This window comes from Zootoca vivipara, chromosome 10, assembly GCF_963506605.1.
Source record: "Zootoca vivipara chromosome 10, rZooViv1.1, whole genome shotgun sequence".
In the NCBI taxonomy this organism is placed as follows: Eukaryota; Metazoa; Chordata; class Lepidosauria; order Squamata; family Lacertidae; genus Zootoca; species Zootoca vivipara.
In genome coordinates this window covers 7653052-7671301 of record NC_083285.1, presented here as the reverse complement: position 1 = coordinate 7671301, position 18250 = coordinate 7653052, and the positions used below count along the sequence as shown (strand labels likewise).

Here is an 18250-nt window from a genome sequence, read left to right as displayed (position 1 = left end):
CTTGCTTATTGCTTTTGAACTTGTCCCTATGCTTCCCCCGCCAAACAACAACCTACAATCCATAATAAGAATAAATAGCCTACTAAAGTCTGTTATACAAAAAACATACATTATAGAAACTCTATTTCCTTTTTATCTAAAACATCTTTTTCAGATTGCTGGAATAATCTCAGCTGGAATCGTACTGATTGCCATTGTAGCCTTGGGGAAACTGCTTGAACCTTTGCAGAAGGTATTTTATTATTGCACTTCTTATCGCACCATTTTTGGGTGCATATACTTAAGCAATGCGAGCTTAAGCAGTGAGCCCTGAGTGCTCCCTGGAAGGACAGATCCTGAAGCTGAGGCTCCAATACTTTGGCCACCTCATGAGAAGAGAAGACTCCCTGGAAAAGACCCTGATGCTGGGAAAGATGCACAAGGAGAAGGGGACGACAGAGGATGAGATGGCTGGACAGTGTTCTCGAAGCTACCAACATGAGTCTGACCAAACTGCGGGAGGCAGTGGAGGACAGGAGTGCCTGGCGTGCTCTGGTCCATGGGGTCACAAAGAGTCGGACACAACTAAACGACTAAACAACAACAACACTTAAGCAATGTTTTAGTCTGCTTCCTGATAAACAGAAAGCATTCTCCTGTTATCTTCCTGTTACTGCTCACACACAAAGACTGCATGCAAATACACATACTGCCTGTGTTTTCCTTTAATACAGGTTAATGTGTCTTTCTTTCTTTGCAGTCTGTGTTGGCAGCTGTGGTCATTGCCAACTTGAAAGGGATGTTCATGCAAATATTTGATGTACCCCGTCTGTGGAGGCAGAGCAAGGCAGATGCTGTGAGTCCTTTATCGTGTGAACCATCAACCCAATTAAATGCTTACCCTTTGCTTTTCATTTTAATTCACAATAAATAAATAATTAAGAATCCCAAGTCATTGGGGCGGGATGTCCTGCATAGAACAAATGCACCAATGTACAGTGTTGGATTCACTGGTTACTATGTCAAACAACAAATTAGTAAGAAGGCTAGATTAGAATCCTTCCTGCTAACGTTGTTGATTTCTGTATGGAGGGATATATTATTACTTTTATATGACGAAGCATGGTTTGCACGTTCCCTCTGAAATAACACTCCGTGCCATGCCTGTGGGATTTCCTCCCATGTGAGAGAGGCAGCCCCAGCTGCTTCCTCACATCTTCTCATTTCTCTGCTCTACAAAAGTCTGCTTTCAGTGGCTGGCTGGAATCACCCTGTCTACTAATGGGATTATGGTCTGACTTTTCTTGTGTTTTCTTTTCCAGATGATCTGGGTTTTCACATGTGTATCGTCCATCATTCTGGGACTAGATTTGGGGTTACTTGCTGGTCTGGTGTTTGCACTGCTGACGGTTGTCCTGAGAGTTCAATTGTAAGTAACTATTATCTAGGCAGGGGCAGTTTCTGCCATTGCACTCCCAAGAAGACAAGTAAATAAATGAATACAAAAGAAGAAGAGTGACACAAGTTACTATTGTTCTGCTATTGCAAGCGGACAGTGTCACTAGTTTTAAAATTGGAAAAGGATCATGGAATATAAATCACACCACACACGGCTGAAATTACTTCCACATAGCCCGTTAAGAGTGAGAAAATAGAAAATGCATAAATAGATATGAGAATATGGAACAGTGTAGACAGAACTAGGCCAACAGGCTGTAAATAGTTGGAGTCAAAACCACATTAAGCTACTGAAAGAAGGCCAAGGCAGTTCTGTTCTGTTCTGGTACTGCTGTTGACATTTGGTCTCCTTTCAAGTGCTCCTGGAGGCGACAATGGACTTTTACATTCTAAATAAATGACCCACTGTGGTGCATAACAGTTTCATTTTAGTACCAGGGCAAGGCAGTACCATTTTAGTATCAGGGCAAGGCAGCGTGGTGGTGAGGTTGGGGCATCACAACTGCATCGGCAAAGCCAGTTCAGAACTCTGGCAGTGCTGCACAGCTCTGTCTTTGCTGCCACCCTGCCCCAACCTGGTAGTTGGTGATGATGCTGCTGCTGTTGAGAGAGCAGCAGCCCTGCACTGTTCCACTGCACTGGCTGCTCTTGTTTAAAAATTCCTGTTGTGGTACCCTGTGCTTTCCTGAACGTTGTAAGGCTCTCGATGTGTAAACAGCCTCCCTTTTTTACATTTCTAGCTAAGCATTATTTTTATCAGTGTCAGAACTTTTGCTCACACACATCACATTGATACATGCAGGAAAAGATAGCATATGGTGCCGATAAGGAATCTGGGGGAAACCTAGCTGATTAGCTAAGAAGGAAATCACTGCTAACATATTCTGCTTATGACGTAGAGCAGGTGTTGTGGCTCAAACTCCTATCACCCCTCATTGTTGACTATGCTGCCTGGAAACTGGAGTCCAGCAACACCTGTTAGGACCACAAGCTCCCCATCTCCAATCTAAATGAAAGAAGATTAGGTGGAATATTTGGGAGAGTGAATAGAATTTAAAGCAGTTCATGCTTAGGCTAACTCAAAGATAGTGTCAAAGGAATGGAAGTCAACAAATACCCGTATATTCTGGCGTATAAGACGACTGGGCGTATAAGACGACTCCCAACTTTTCCAGTTAAAATATAGAGTTTGGGATATATTCGCCTATAAGAAATACGATCCAGCGTATAAGACGACCCCCGACTTTTGATAAGATTTTCCTGGGTTAAAAAGTAGTCTTATACGCAGGAATATACGCAGGAATATACAGAATTTGCTTTGACACACACTTTGGAAACTTGAAGTGGCTCTATTGTTGTGGAGGATGCCGGGGAAAGTATTATTTGAGATAAAGACTGAGAATTATGGTAAAATTAATAGTTAATTGTTAAATGATGCTGAACTCGGATGTCTGAGTTGTCAGTGTGGATCGTATTGGATCCCACCATGGAGCGCAGGAAGGCACACTTCCTTCATGGTAAAAATTACACTGTCCAGTTAATTGATAACTTATTATTACGTAAATACCAGTGGTTTGATGTTCTCCCAAGGGGCACAAAAACATGACACCACTTCTCATTTTAGAATTACAAGTTGTATATTCTTCAGCCAGGCAGATGGCTGAAATGGATGCCTTAAACCAGGCTTCTCAATGTGGTACCTTCCAGGTACTGTTGGACTACAACTCCCATCATCCCAGACCATTGGCTGCTCTGGTTTGACCTGGGCAGGTTGGAGTTCAAGCTGGAGCGTACCAGGTTGTGGGGAACTGTTTTGAAGAAACTCTGAGCTGTGCAAATAAAGCAGAGTATTAGGGCACAGTTTATGCATTTTGCAGAAACAAAGTCACCTTTCTGTATCTTTGGGAAGATTTTTCTCAGTTTTTCTACTTTTAGATTATGGTGAGGAGTTTTTTTTTTAAATAATACTTCTCTACTGCAACACATTTTAAGTTCTTTCAAACTGTTTTAATATTGAATTGAATTTGAGATAACCTGACCTGGGATCTTGGGGTGAATAATTTGTAAAAATAATAACAACAAAGAAAATTAGTGTGTCAGTGAGAAGGGTATACATCATGTTATTTTATGGGTTAGCATTCAAATACCTATCTGAAGTGGAAGAATCTAGGGAAAGTGTTACCACTTGATTTCGCTGCAGGTGTAAACTGGGGTGGGGGAAAGACTCAAGAAACATGTGTGCTGTTCTACCTATTTTGTGCAAACAAATTGGATCATGGTCACAGAAGATCAATGTACTGGTTGAGCTTTAATTCAAAAGTGTTTAATGATCCTCCCTCATAGCTGGCTGCAAAGTAAGACAACGTGGTAGTCCACAAAAAACAAGCAAGCCAGAAGAGTTGTCCTCATAAAATCAGGTTTAAGAACCATTCCACTACCAAAATAAGTAAGCCCTTGTCAATTCACATGAAATGAGCTTTTTATGCTTTCCGTATCTTGCTATCTAGTTTACAGATTAAGTAATTAATAGCAGTTCAGCCAATGTTTACTTGCAACAAACCGTTCTGTATAATACATTAATTTAACATTAGGTTATGTACTTTGATCAATGTTTTGTTTTGTTTTGTTTTTGTCAGTCCTTCCTGGGGTAGCCTTGGCAGCGTTCCTGGCACAGACCTATATAAGAACATAAAAGAATACAAAAATGTAAGACTTTCTAACAAGTTAATATTTCATCAGATTATTGTTTTTTTGTTGGAGCTGCTTGGAGGTTTACTAGTCATTATCCTGCAGCGATAAGATGACAATTGTTCAATTGTTGAAGAATTATAGTTAAGAGGGAAGTCTTGCTGGATGGGGTAGAAATGCAGTGATCCATCTAGCGAGCTAAAGGAAGGGCATTGTTGCAAAAGATGAAGTGGTATTGCTTGCAGCAACTTATTTTTGCACCATGATTTGTGATTTGAGTGGAGAAACGTCTATATTCCCTGCATAAAGAGTTGCCGGGGGGGGGTGTTGCCCTCATTCATTCTTTAAATATTTAGAATCCTTCTTCTGCAATAAAGTACACTTTTTGTATGAGCAACTGTGATGGAATGGCCAACCCATCCCCTAAATGGACCCATCCCCTCAGTTTCTGGTAACCTTTCAGTGGTTAAAACTGCACCTGATGACTTTGCAACAGACCTTGGAGAAGAGATCTGTGGTATTCCAGGAGCCCATGTAGACAGAGGTGAAAGGTAGGCTGTCAGTGATGTAATAATGTTAACAGTGGTTAAAAGGGATCAAAAGGGGGAAAGGAGTCAATTTAGCAGCCCAGCACTAGCAGAATGGCAGAAACACCGCACAAATTCATGCTCATTTCAACTGAAAAATGTTTTCTGTAACAGGTGGTTGAACCAGAAGGAGTGAAGATTCTCAAATTTTCAAGTCCAATCTTTTATGCTAACATTGATGGCTTGAGAAGCAGCATCAAATCCACTGTGAGTAGCCTGTGATATTTGCACGCGGAGGTCCCCAAAACCACCCCTCAAATAACTCACGACATAGACAGAATTTTTGGTTAATGGTTTTTGGCATGAATTTGGCCACAACTTTATTAAATACAAAATATGTGAGTGGTTGCGTAGGCATTGGTTCTCAACTGTCACCTAAGGACAGAAATAATAATAACTTGCCTTGTCAACACGGGGAAATCCTACAGGGAGAGACGGGGACCCGGGTGCATGAACTCTCTCCTCTCCCTTCAGGCTCCCAGGGGCTCAATACGCGGTCCTGGTCCCCGACCTGGGGTTACGGACACTGCATAGAGCCCCTGTATTCCTGACCAGAATTTCCCCCACCACGCAGGCATTAACTTGGGGCAACAGAATCAATAAGACCCCTTAATACAACCAAAATAACCAATGCCTAACCGCCAACCTTACAAGTTGTGACTATTTGCTACTCAGTAGGCAAAAAACCAGATGGCACCAGCCAATCAGCCAAATGGAAAAAATTCCTACCAGGCCCCTGAATACAGGTGACCCCTTGAGAGGCACAGCAATGTCGACACAGAGGCCTAAAAACAGTGGAGGGAGGGTGGGGATCCGAAACGCAGCCAAAGAGAAAGGGAAACCATGCATTTAGCTTTTTATAACCCAGGGGTTGGACCTACAACTTGCAACATACTAATTTGCCCAACAACAGCCCAGGACCAATCGGATGGTGGCCACTCATGCCTCCACCTTTGAACCATAGCTGCCAAGTTTTCCCTTTTCTCACGAGGAAGCCTATTCAGCATAAGGGAATTTCCCTTAAAAAAGGGGAGAACTTGGCAGCTATGCTTTGAACTTAGGAGTGGTCTGCTAGCCCCCACCGCAAATCGTGCTCTCTATGATAGAGAACCCGCATTCTGAACACTTCCTATGTGCAGCAGCCACAATCCAAGTATGGATGGAGGAGAATTTCATTTGGCCTGCATCTTAAGCAAAATGACCTAATTCACAAATCTCAGACTAATGTAGCAATTAACACTTCATTATCCTTTAGACTTCACACACCTGCGAAATTACATTAAATAGTTCTCAGCTCAAAAATGTACCAAAATGCAAATAGAAGTGCATATTTTAGAACAAAGTAATACATAAAAAAGGTAAAGGTACCCCTGACTGTTAGGTCCAGTTGTGGACGAATCTGGGGTTGTGGCGCTTATCTAGCTCTATAGGCCAAGGGAGCCGGCGTTTGTCCGCAGACAACTTCTGGGTCATGTGGCCAGATAAGCTGCTTCTGGTGAACCAGAGCAGCGCACGGAAACGCTGTTTACCTTCCCGCTGGAGCGGTACCTATTTATCTACTTGGACATGCTTTCGAACTGCTAGGTGGGCAGGAGCTGGGACCGAACAACGGGAGCTCACCCCGTCGTGGGGATTCAAACTGCCAACCTTCCGATTGCCAAGCCCTAGGCTCTGTGCTTTAGACCACAGCGCCACCCATGTCCCGCGAAAGTAATACATACATAGAGATAAAATACATATTTTATTGTGTATTTTGTTATAAAATATATATATTATTTATTGTTGGTTTTTTGTATCTTTATTATAGATCTCATTGTGACTACCTTTGTTACATTGTAGTGATGTATTTTTTTTTCATTTTATAAGCTGCCTTGAGCACAGTTTGAACTGTGGAAAGGCAGCATACAAATATAGTGTGTGTGTGTGTGTGTGTGTGTGTGTGTGTGTATAAGACAACCCCCCCATTTTTTACTCAAAAAATATAATTTCTTACTCATTTTTTACTCAAATACATGGTAAGTGTGTATTATTTAAATATGAACTTCCATACAGATTTCTAAAATAAAAAATAAAAGATCCACAGATTAATGTGAAAGTGGAACTGAATTGACTTATGAATAACTACATGCAAAACTGACACAGACCAGAAATAGTGATTTGTCCATCTCTGAAAACAAGAAAGGGAGAATCGCCAGGGACAGTCTGAAGAAACAGGATGTGGTAAATTTGCTGAAGCTAAGCAGGTCTGATCTAGTCAGTGTCTAGATCAGGCATCCCCAAACTGCAGCCCTCCAGATGTTTTGGCCTACAACTCCCATGATCCCTAGCTAACAGGACCAGTGGTTGGGGAAGATGGGAATTGTAGTCCAAAACATCTGGTGGGCCGAAGTTTGGGGATGCCTGGACTAGATTATGCATACTGCTTTGAATTCTATAATAGAGGAAAGGTGGGATAGCAATGGATTTTTTTTAATGACAATTCACTTAAGCCCATTGATTTCAATGGATTGTGGCCAGTGTCCTGTCCCCCCCCAGCTTACCAGTAACACAAATAATAGAATATCTTTGTTCAATTCTGCTTTCTGCAGGTGGGATTTGATGCCATGCGGGTATATAACAAGAGGCTAAAGGCTCTGAGGAAGATACAGAAGCTAATCAAGAAGGGAAAATTGAAAGCGACCAAAGTAAAATATCATTATTCCCTCTTTACTCCATGGTTCAAAGGGGTTTGACATAAACAACGGGCCTGAAATATAAGCACTGGTTTTGTATCTGCCTATTTTGTTTATGCAGCAAGAAATTACTAATATTTGTAACAGGAAACAGGAAATCTAAATGGGAGATGATGGATCGGAAATCTTGCCAGGAAGATGCTCTATGACTAGCATAACCTATGCTAGTGGTTTCTGTTGGTATAAAAATGGAGTGTCATCTGAGAGGGACCGACTCTGTTTCCAAATACATTTTCTGGACAACGTCTACTGTATCTATCATTACGCTTTCCTTGGGCAGAAAAACAGGGAGTTCTGGCAGAGGGACAGACAGACAGAGAGCAATGCTACAGTGCTACAAGAGCTGGAGCAAGCAAGTCAAGCAACCAGGTTAAATTAGAGATCCTAGGATCAGAGCTAGAAGGTAACTCGGCCCTATGTATTTCTGCTCCCAGATATGTGAGCATAGGATCACAGTATTAGACACATATGTAGGTAGCCCGGATCCTCAAGACCCAACTAACTGATGTGGATAGAGTTCAAATAGAAGAGGAGAAGTCCCTTTTCTAACCTAGAGTTGTGGTACCCTGGCAAGGGAGAGGAACCTCAACTTCAAGAGTGGAATCTGGTTCCATGGCAATTCGTTAACTGATTGAATAGAGGCAGGATTGTGCTCGTCTACCTGTGCACATAGCATAGTGGAGACTGAAATACAGTGAAGGATCTGCATTCCTGAGAATTTCAACATTTGTATCTCCATATATTTTTTCTGGGCACAGAATTTGATGTTTGCTTGTTTGTGTAAACAACAGGCTGTTTCTGACTCTGTCATACTTAGAGGAGGCCAACTGGAATCAATGAATTTAGTCAATGAAGACTAACTTATGTTGGAAACAGCCCAATGATTTGTTTTCCTTTTTTCCTGGCATGCAGTAAAGCAAATGTAATTCTTTTATGCAATTGTATGTGTGATATGTGCCTATATGCATAAACACAATATGACAGTTAAATAATTGTGGCTTCAATATTGAGTCCCAACAAAGCAAATGCCCAATCAGGTCATATATAAAGAAAACTTGAAAGTCGATTTAAAATATTTTATTAGGGCAGGGGGTGTCTAAAGTTTTGTTTGTTAATCAGAATTTTGCTGAATATACTATGAATTTTTTTGTATCAGAATGGTATCATCAGCGATTCTGGTAGGACTAATGAAGCATTTGAATTTGATGAGGACCCAGAAGATCCTGAAGATCTTGATGTTCCAACTAGAGAAGTAGAAATTCAGGTGGACTGGAATGCAGAACTCCCCGTCAAAGTCAATGTTCCCAAAGTGTCTCTTCACAGTCTGATTTTCGACTTTGGAGCTGTATCTTTCATGGATGTAGTAGCAGTGAGAGTTATGAAAACAGTAAGAATCTTTTATCACCTTACAAAAAAAGTTTTAAAGAACACAATAATTTTAATTTATGGGATTACTAGCTCGTTCTGTGATTCATGTGCAACATGTGGGTTTTTCTGACTGAAATGGTTAGTGCTCCTGTTGACCTGTGGAATGATGAGATGCACTAATAGCACAATTGCTCCTGAGTGCGTTTGCTGTTGCTGTGGAATAGCAATACAGTAGTAGAATAGCAGCCTTAATCCCTGCATGCAAGGAGAGTCAGCAGAAAGTGGTAGTGAGGGTGTCAAAGAAAGCAATCATACATTTTATAAAAATTGTAAATAGCAGGTGTGTGGGGCCTGAACCCCAATTTGTGACTATGAGAAGGAGTAAGGGGCTTAAACTCTTTGTCCCCCACTGTAAACTTGATCCACAGTAACTGTTTCCTTCCACCTGCAATTTGCAATGGAGGAAAAGCTCTCCTTTCCTGTTGAGTTATGGTCCCCAAACCTGCTGTTTACTTTTTAAAAGACCATTCATACAGTTGTGAATTGGGCACACAATTGAACAAGTCCTAATTGTCTCAATGGCCCTAAAAGACACCACTGTCTATTAAAGAGAGCCATACAGTATTTTGTTCTACTGTGGGCTGAAATGTGGTGTCAATCAGTTCTAGAAACAGGCTACTTATCAAAAATGTCCTTGAGAATACATTTAAGATAACCCCAACCTTTTTTCTTTTCAGATTGTCAAAGAATTTGAAAGGATTGATGTGAAAGTGTACATCGCGTCACATTTAGGTAAACAGATATCAACCCATTTGCTAATAATAGACTGCATTCATTCAGAGTAGCAAACCAAGTGCAGAGGCCACATAGCAGAGTGCATGCTTTGCAGACACCATCATTGGCAAAGCAATTCCTGGTAGAAAGGACTGGTTTAGAAAGGACTCATATGGCAAGGCTGGGAAGGTACTCTGCCTGAGACCGCTGAGTTCTTCTGACAGTTGGAGTAAGTAGTGGACCAGTTGGACCAAAAGCTTGACTTGGTATAAGGCAGATTCAGATTCATGTAATAGAGAGGTGTGGGTTTCCTCATGATTCTGCATAGTTACTGAGTATTTTGCAGACCTTGTTGGAGTGAACAGCATTTTAATGATAAGCTAACAGAACGGAAGCAAAGAGACAGCCTCTACTAGGGACTGTTGCAATGCTAGCTTGGAAAGGGGTATTTTCGCTCTCAGAACCAAATTAGACATGAAGTCAGGACATCTGTGACTGGATCTCCTGTTGTTTTGAAAAGATTGCTAGCAGCCATCTGTTTGTAGGGAAAGGCAGAATCAACCAGGACCATGGCAGTGAGAAATGACCAGGGATACTTCTTTCCCATCTGATGTTTTCCTGATTAATATAATCTTCAAGCTGCTATTTACCAAAGGGAGTGGTAACACCATGGGAGTGGGACCATAGCTGCCAAGTCTCCTGTTTAAAAATAAGGGATCCCAGCGGCACGGCACCGGAAGTTGTTTCTGCGCATGTCTGGACATGCGCAGAAGCGACTTCCGGTGCCGGCTCTGCCCATGACTAGTCAACCACTCCGGAAGGGATTTAGGATGTGTGTGTGTCTACGGTATGTCTGTACACAAAAGCCTTTATAGAAAGTACACCCTCTTCTCATCAAGCCTAAGGTTGAACTGCTTAAGTGGAATTTGTCTGGCACTCAAGGTGCTGGCCTGTTATTAATTGTGCTATGCTGTACCGTATTTGTTTATTTTGCTGGGCAACCAATGTGTAACTGATACATATTATTTCTTAGTTTAATCAGGACCCTCCAATCTATTGGTCACCCTGCCTTGAGGCAAGCCAGAAACAGGCAAGCTGCAATCTGATCTTATCCATGTTTACTCAGAAGTAAATCCCACTGCATTTGCGTGGGGTTTCCCCCAAATAAATGTGTATCAGATGGCAGCTTTAATATTCCCTCCACACAACTTGATCTAGCATTCTCCAAAGGTCTGGTCCATTTCATCCCACCTGCATCCAGTCTTTTTTCAGTGTCCCCACTTTTTACATGAGTAGAATGTGTGTTAAAATGCATATCTGAGTTATTTGTGGGGCCTGCCTGGTGTTTTTACACAAGTAGATTGCGTGCTTTTATTTAAAATGCACCTCTGGGTTATTTGTGGGGCATAGAAATTTGTTCACCCCCCCCAAAAAAAATATAGTCCGGCCCACCACATGGTCTAAGCCGCAGGCATGTCAAACCTGCGGCCCTCCAGATGTTTTGGCCTACAGCTCCCATGATCCCTAGCTAGCAGGACCAGTGGTTGGGGAAGATGGGAATTGTAGTCCAAAACATCTGGAGGGCCGCAGGTTTGACATGCCTGGAAGGGATGGTGGACCGGCCCCCTGCTGAAAAAGGTTGCTGACCCCTCTCTCACCACAAGGAAAATGAAGATTCTACTCTGCTTTTTCTCCCAAGGCCAAACTGAAACAGATGAAATTCTGCCCCCCAAGGAGGTCAGATGGGAATTTTGCCACAGGTTTTAACAGAGCCAGGACTCCCCCCCCCCCCCAGCCAACAAAATAGCTCAAGGCTTCTGGTTCCCAATTTTCTATTTTAAAGTCTCTGGGCTATACACAAAGTACATTTTCAACAACGCTGCTTTTGGGGAAATAACCGTGATTTAAATGCTTATTGATCAGAGTTTGGAAAGTAGCAGTTTATGCATATCAGTAAGCTTATCACTCTTCCCTATAGCACCTGTAACCAAAACGTTGGGTCCCCCCCCCCATGATTAAAAAAAATACAATACGACCTTGAGAGAGTTAAAACGCCTGCTTAATTATTATTGCTATTATTCACCAACACAATTTTGCCAATACAGAGGCTTAAAAGGGGCGGCTGTCTAAACAGTAGGCAAAAGCAACCACACATAACACACCCTAAGAACATGATGGCACATACAAAAGGGTGGATGTGCAAATCACCCCAACACACACACACACACACCCTCCAGATTCCTCCTTTTTTGCACACAATATACAGTACTGCACAGGGAGGAAAAAGAGATGCAATCTACTGCGATCTACTTTCAGGATTAAAATCTGGCAATGATTTAAAAAATCTCCCCCCTGTTTTTTGGGGAGAGGAGAGCCCCGTTTTTAGGGATTCGGATCAAAGCTGTTTAGCTTTTTTAGAGAGAGGGAGTCCCCCGTTTTAAGCCCTGTTTTATTGGGGTTCAGGGAGGAAAGTTAGTTCCATTTTGGGGGTGTTCTGGGAAAATTTAAGGGGGAAGGGATTAGTCGCTCACCAAAAGATCGCTGTGAAAGCAGTCTGCCTCACAGCAAAAATTCCGTCTTCCGTTCCAGAGATCAGGAGAAAATGCAGTTGTTTGCTTGCTTGCTCGGCCGGGGAAGATGTTGCCTTTGCAAGCGGCTGCTTCTGGGGAAGAGGGAGGGGAGGGGAAGGTTCAGGGAGAGGAGCTGTGTAAATCCAGGAGATTTAAGGGATATTTTACCATCCGGGCTGCCAGAGGGAAACGGATTTAAATACGGGGGGGGGGGTTCCCGCTAAAAACGGGAGACTTGGCAGCTATGAGTGGGACACGGGTGGCTCTGTGGTCTAAACCACAGAGCCTAGGGCTTGCCGATCAGAAGGTCAGTGGTTTGAATCCCCGCAACGGGGTGAGCTCCCGTTGTTCAGTCCCAGCTCCTGCCAACCTAGCAGTTTGAAAGCACATCAAAGTGCAAGTAGATAAATAGGTACCACTCAAGCAGAAAGGTAAACGGTGTTTCTGTGTGTTGCTCTGGTTCACCAGAAGCGGCTTAGTCCTGCTGGCCACATGACCCAGAAGCTGTACGCCGGCTCCCTCGGCCAGTAAAGCGAGATGAGCGCCGCAACCTCAGAGTCATCTGCGACTGGACCTAATGGTCAGGGGTCCCTTTACCTTTACCTATACACTAGGTGTTATGTATTAGTGTATATAGTTTTCCCTCAGGTCCTTGACAGTTGTTTTAGGAGGGAACTTTAGGAGGGAACTTTAGGAGGGAACTTTGAATTATGTTTGATACATTGTTTGAGCCAGCCTCTATGAAAGCAGGCCAGCTCGGCAATGCAGTTCAGTTCTGTTCTGGCTTCCAAATAAAGAGCTGCTTTGGAGAGATTGCTGTGTCGTCTGCTATGCTTACCCACAACTTAACACTAACCTCAACCAATTCCATGTCCGAACCTCCAAAGGCCAGACTGAGAAATAGCAGATACACTGACTGTCGCAGAAGGGGTTCTGCAGCCCCATGCAGATCTTGCACACAATGTCTGCAGCCTATCCTGACTGTTGGAAAGGGATCGGTGTCAGAGGCACATACATGCACCTTTGGTGGAAATGTCTGATACTAACTGAATTTTGGAACTTAATAACTAAGTTCATTGGGGAAATAATTATTAAGGAGATAGAACCTACAATACAGATTAGTGTTTTGACCACACAGTAAGCTCTCAACTTGCGTGGGAATTTTATGTTCTAGGGATAGCGCCTAAAGCCAAAATCACATATAGCATAGTCAAAACAAATTATGTGCAATGGCAAGTGGGATTGCCAAAGTTTTTCCCCTGGGCACCCACCTCCTTTTCACCCCCTTTTAAATAATTTTTGTTTTATTGCCAGTTGTGTAAAACTGAATGTGCACAAGTTAAATGCATGTAAGTTGCGAGTTGCATATGCTTATTTTTCTATGGAAAGATTTGTATAAGGGTCCTGTAAAGACCGACTTATTTACTAATCTGTATGTATTATTATACTGTATGCTATAGAAGCACATTTATTTTTGGTCCTTGGTTGTGGCTTTTGTTTGAGTTTAATAAAATACAGTAAAAACAGTTTGATGCATATGGGATGAGGAGACACTGAAAATACTACGAGAGCTATTATTTATAATTTTGACCATACAGGGCTATGTTTATTGGTTGGTTGGTTATTTATTTATTTATTATTTTATTTTATTTTTGTGGGATGAAGTTGGCTGTGAACTTATAATTTTGCTAAAAATGGGAGGGGGGAATGAATAGATTGTGCACACAGTGATGTTGGGGTAGATCTGAGTATGCAATTTGCTTTTTATTTGGTTGTTGTTGCTGTTTTCAACTCTTCAGAGCACATTATCAAAACACTGGACCACTGTGCATTTTTTGATGATAGCGTTCAAAAGGATATGTTTTTCCTGACTGTGCATGATGCCGTACTCCACATACAGAATGAGAGCATGCAGAGAGACATCCAGGATCCTATATTTGAAAAGGTAGGGAGCAAACATAACTTTCTTTTCATTAATTTATGTGTACTGGCTTGTAGCCTAACTTTTGTGAGTAGAGCTCCATTCATAGAACAAAGCTTTCTTACCTCCTTCCTGCATTGCAGCCCCCCACCCCAATGCCCCTCTAAACCTTGTCCTTTGAATCGGAGGACCCTTCAGGGCAGCAAGGGGTCTGGCCAGGGGCATCTGATGCAGGAAAAATTGATGAAACCTGAGGACTCCCACCTTGTATGAGTGCAAATGTCTTTTTATTCATACCTTTGAATCCAAGCCACTTTAAATAAACCTCGTTTTATAGGAAAGGCCAAAATCCACAAGGAACTAGGCTTGTTCAACAAAGACAATATTAGTTATTTATTTTTAAAAGCTATACAGTACAGTACCTGGCTTACCTATAAATGTGCAAAGTGTTTGTATGACAAATGTGTGCATTGTATAAGAAGGCCATAAAACTTATCTATCTACTCCAGAGGGTACATTTCAAACATTTATGATGAATCCTTCCTCATTCTGTAATATTTCCTTCTAGTTGGCCTCTAATGACCAGTTCAATTACAATCTTGTGGACATACCATTGAGAGTATTGTCATCACAAGCTACTTCAATATTGTTTGTTATTGCTGTCTCCAAAACCTTGGATTCAACATTGTTTGTTTGTTTTTTAAATAAATGAATCCCTTAGACTTCACCCATAGCTCACTGATATTTTTAGAAATCATGAAAATGGATTCAGCATTTGGCATTATTGATTTTGTGCAAACTTAACCAGGTCAGCAAAGTCATATTTAGGGAATAAAAAGATATGACACCAGAGCTCCTAATAACTTCATCTGAAGGCTTCAGTGATTACCTTTTATTCCTTTTCTTTTGATGAACCCTTTCACTATTTTATATTTGTAATGTTTTACTGAAATTCTAATGTATTTTGTGTTTTTCTTGCAAATCATTCAGGATGCCTCTGGATTTGTGATGCAATATATTCATACCATTGAATAACTAACAAAAAGTATATCAGAGATTTACTGTATATTTAGTTCCTTCATCAACTGCATTGTGGTACATTTCCTATCTACACATTCATAACAACTCTTAACATTTTGGTTCAGATTTCACTAATGCAGGAGTCAAAGGAACCGATAGAATTCACAGAAACAAACCAGAACGAAGAGCTTGATGTTCAGGAAGAGGTATGTTTTACTTTAGTACAAAGCAATGTATTCACCCCCCCTTTTTTTACATGAAATGATGATAAAACATACAGGGCCTGTTTAGTAAACACACCAGATGACTTTATATCTAGATATCTGTGTACCAAGGGCAGCTGATTGCAACGTTGCTTTGGTCATATATGAATGACCTTGAGGTTTAATTTTGTCAAATGGGACGGAGAAATGGCTTTATAGCTTGTCTAAAATAGCTCATTCATCTCAGAGGCCATGATCTTCCAGGAGCTTCTACATATCTTCTGTTCACTTCTGCTATGGAGCTGCTTACAGGGATGTTTCTGGAGATTGTTCTTACATTCATAGAGTAATTCAAGGCTAATGTACACCACAAACTTAAGCAGGTTTAATAAGGATATCTACCAGAGACTTTTTACGGGATTCTTTGTATGTTTGTAATACTGTATAGTACAAGTATACAATCAGGGCAGTCTCGAGGTTGGGCACCCTGGCGCAGGGCGCAGCATGGCTTCCGCGTGGCTTTGCCACGCAGCGCCCCACCTACCGGCCCAGCGCCCTGGTGCCCCGCACCACCGGGGCTCTACCCTGTATACAATATAGTATAAGTATGTAATAAGGTCATTTCAGAAATAATTTTTCTCTCATTCTTTTTTTTTTAAATTCTCACCAGGCTATGCGTAGGCTTGCTTCATGAAGGAAGGATATTGAATTTATCGTATTTGTGAACTCTGACAAACCGGAACCAATATTAAAAGCGTATTTATCATTGAAACGATTTACTTTGCACTAGAAGAAAATATTTAACTTATGCTACCGGTGTCCCAGACTCTAATTTCTCTTTTTACATAGTATTCTTTGATTAATATTATTTGGTAAATTTGTATCTAAATTACTTAGGAAATGAAAATTTCATTATAGATATAGCAAAACTGGCTCCTAGCTTCTAAGTGAGGAGGACACATGCACAACTGTATTTGTGTCCTAATTTTATTCCAATGTACATAACCAAAAACAAGAAGCAAAGAAAGAAAGAAAGAAAGAAAGAAAGAAAGAAAGAAAGAAAGAAAGAAAGAAAGAAAGAAAACAACTTGATATGAATTTGGAAGAATTTGCAATCCTAAACTTATTTACATGAGAGTAAGCATCACTGAGTGCAATGGGACTCCTTCTGAGCACACATTTGTTTAGGATTACGTTCTAAGGTTCTGTTTGTTGAATACAAAGCAGAATGTGATGTCTCTATTTCTCAGGGGTACCTTTAGGATCTACTGCCATAAAGGCAATACTATTTATGACAAATAAATAATGCAATAATAAGTACTACCGTAGGAATCTTTTTTCCTGGAGAGCAACAGTGAGCTCTAAGTTGCTAACACAAAAGTATGCATAAAAATGCTTGGGATACACCAATCATTTATTTCTGAGCTGGTGATCTGATGCCTTAACTCATTAGTTTAAGATATGCCTTGCAGTCTCAGGTGATGTTCAAATTTCTTGGATGATTTAAACCAGCAGTGGCAAATCTTTTTGGAACGTGTGTTCTAAGTCAAATCCAAATAATAAGACAGTTCCATTTCTAGTTTGTACTGTTATGGTACATACCTGGTGTTCCCATTGCGCTGCTCCATGCGTTGGTGTATTTTTGCCCCTTGTGTACCAAATCATGGAGGGAGGGCAATTGCACAAATTTGGAAGGACAGGCCTGGAGCCCAGGTTTCACTCTGTGCCATACTAGACTCAAGGACTTTATTTACCTGCTCAGGTATGCCACAGACTCTTGGTTCCTGTGGCACCCATGCTGCAGTGTGGCTACCCGTAGCTTCAGTCTTGTTAATCGGCCCTGCCTCTTTTAAACCATTAATCAACACAATATTCCAGCAAATAACAAATATTCATTCTGCTATTTAAAAAAAAATCATTTATGATATATCTGGAATGAAATACTACTTTCCTGCATATCCCTAAATGTAGCTACATGAGCAAATAAGCATTTAGAGTGAAGTCTGCTATAAAGGGCATATAATGACAGTTCTCGGTACAATTATCTGAACTTAAAATGTCGGATTAAAATATTGGTAATACTTTTTTTAAAAAAATGTACAGCTAATAATAATAACTAGAGATAAACAAAAGAACAACTAATCACCAAAGCATTCTAACAGCACGTATTTTGTGTTAGTGAATAGTTTTTTTGGTCACTTCTGTGGTTTGAGGATCAAAATCCAATATTTCCTAAGCCACCTATCACGTGTGTATCTAAAAAAAAGTGCCACTCTTACAAGTGCCTTATTATGTGAAAACAAATTCCAATTAATGGTTCTGCTGAATTCACTTAACAGCATGAAGGAAGAAAACTGTCAGTATATTTCTCAACAGCTATACAAGACCACCATCTCATTCATAAATAATGTATGTATGATGTATATGTCTATATTAAAAATAATAAATGTTTTACACAATATATTTCTGAGTTCCTCTTTTTTTTACTCTTCCCACTCCCAAGCATTGAAACATGAAACATAGCAGGGAATTGGAAAAATTATAGAATGAAAAAAAATATAAATGTGTCAACATGATATGCTCAAGCAAGTAAAAGCTATAGTAAAGTGCAAAAGCATATTTATTCTTACTTACTATCATGTTTTCATTTTATTGGAAACTGTTTATAAGAAAGTGTGATCTGCCTACGTGTCACTAAAATGCAGTTAACTTGGATTGAGCTTATTTGAATAGAAGCACCAGACGAGATTGTACTGTCTCACCTTTGCTATTTGCTTTATCCATATAGCCCTTAGCCAGGGGTCAGCAAACTTTTTCAGCAGGGGGCCGGTCCACTGTCCCTCAGACCTTGTGGGGGGCCGGACTATATTTTGAAAAATAATATGAACGAATTCCTATGCCCCACAAATAACCCAGAGATACATTTTAAATGAAAGGACACATTCTACTC

At 40.9% G+C, this 18250-nt stretch overlaps 1 protein-coding gene across 2 annotated transcripts in view; it reads left to right on the top strand.

The window, feature by feature from the left end:
* The window catches only part of SLC26A4 (solute carrier family 26 member 4), a 29280-nt gene extending 11529 nt beyond the window's left edge, over positions 1 to 17751 (top strand). For both annotated transcript variants that reach the window (XM_060279388.1, XM_035126484.2), the window contains exons 11-21: positions 155 to 232; positions 740 to 835; positions 1302 to 1408; positions 4074 to 4143; positions 4827 to 4919; positions 7301 to 7396; positions 8601 to 8831; positions 9550 to 9604; positions 13956 to 14101; positions 15223 to 15303; positions 15971 to 17751. In XM_060279388.1, coding sequence (XP_060135371.1) covers positions 155 to 232; positions 740 to 835; positions 1302 to 1408; positions 4074 to 4143; positions 4827 to 4919; positions 7301 to 7396; positions 8601 to 8831; positions 9550 to 9604; positions 13956 to 14101; positions 15223 to 15303; positions 15971 to 15994 — 1077 coding nt within the window. In that variant the 3' untranslated portion in view covers positions 15995 to 17751. The remainder of the gene's footprint in view (positions 1 to 154; positions 233 to 739; positions 836 to 1301; positions 1409 to 4073; positions 4144 to 4826; positions 4920 to 7300; positions 7397 to 8600; positions 8832 to 9549; positions 9605 to 13955; positions 14102 to 15222; positions 15304 to 15970) is intronic.
* The last annotated feature ends 499 nt before the right edge of the window (positions 17752 to 18250 follow it).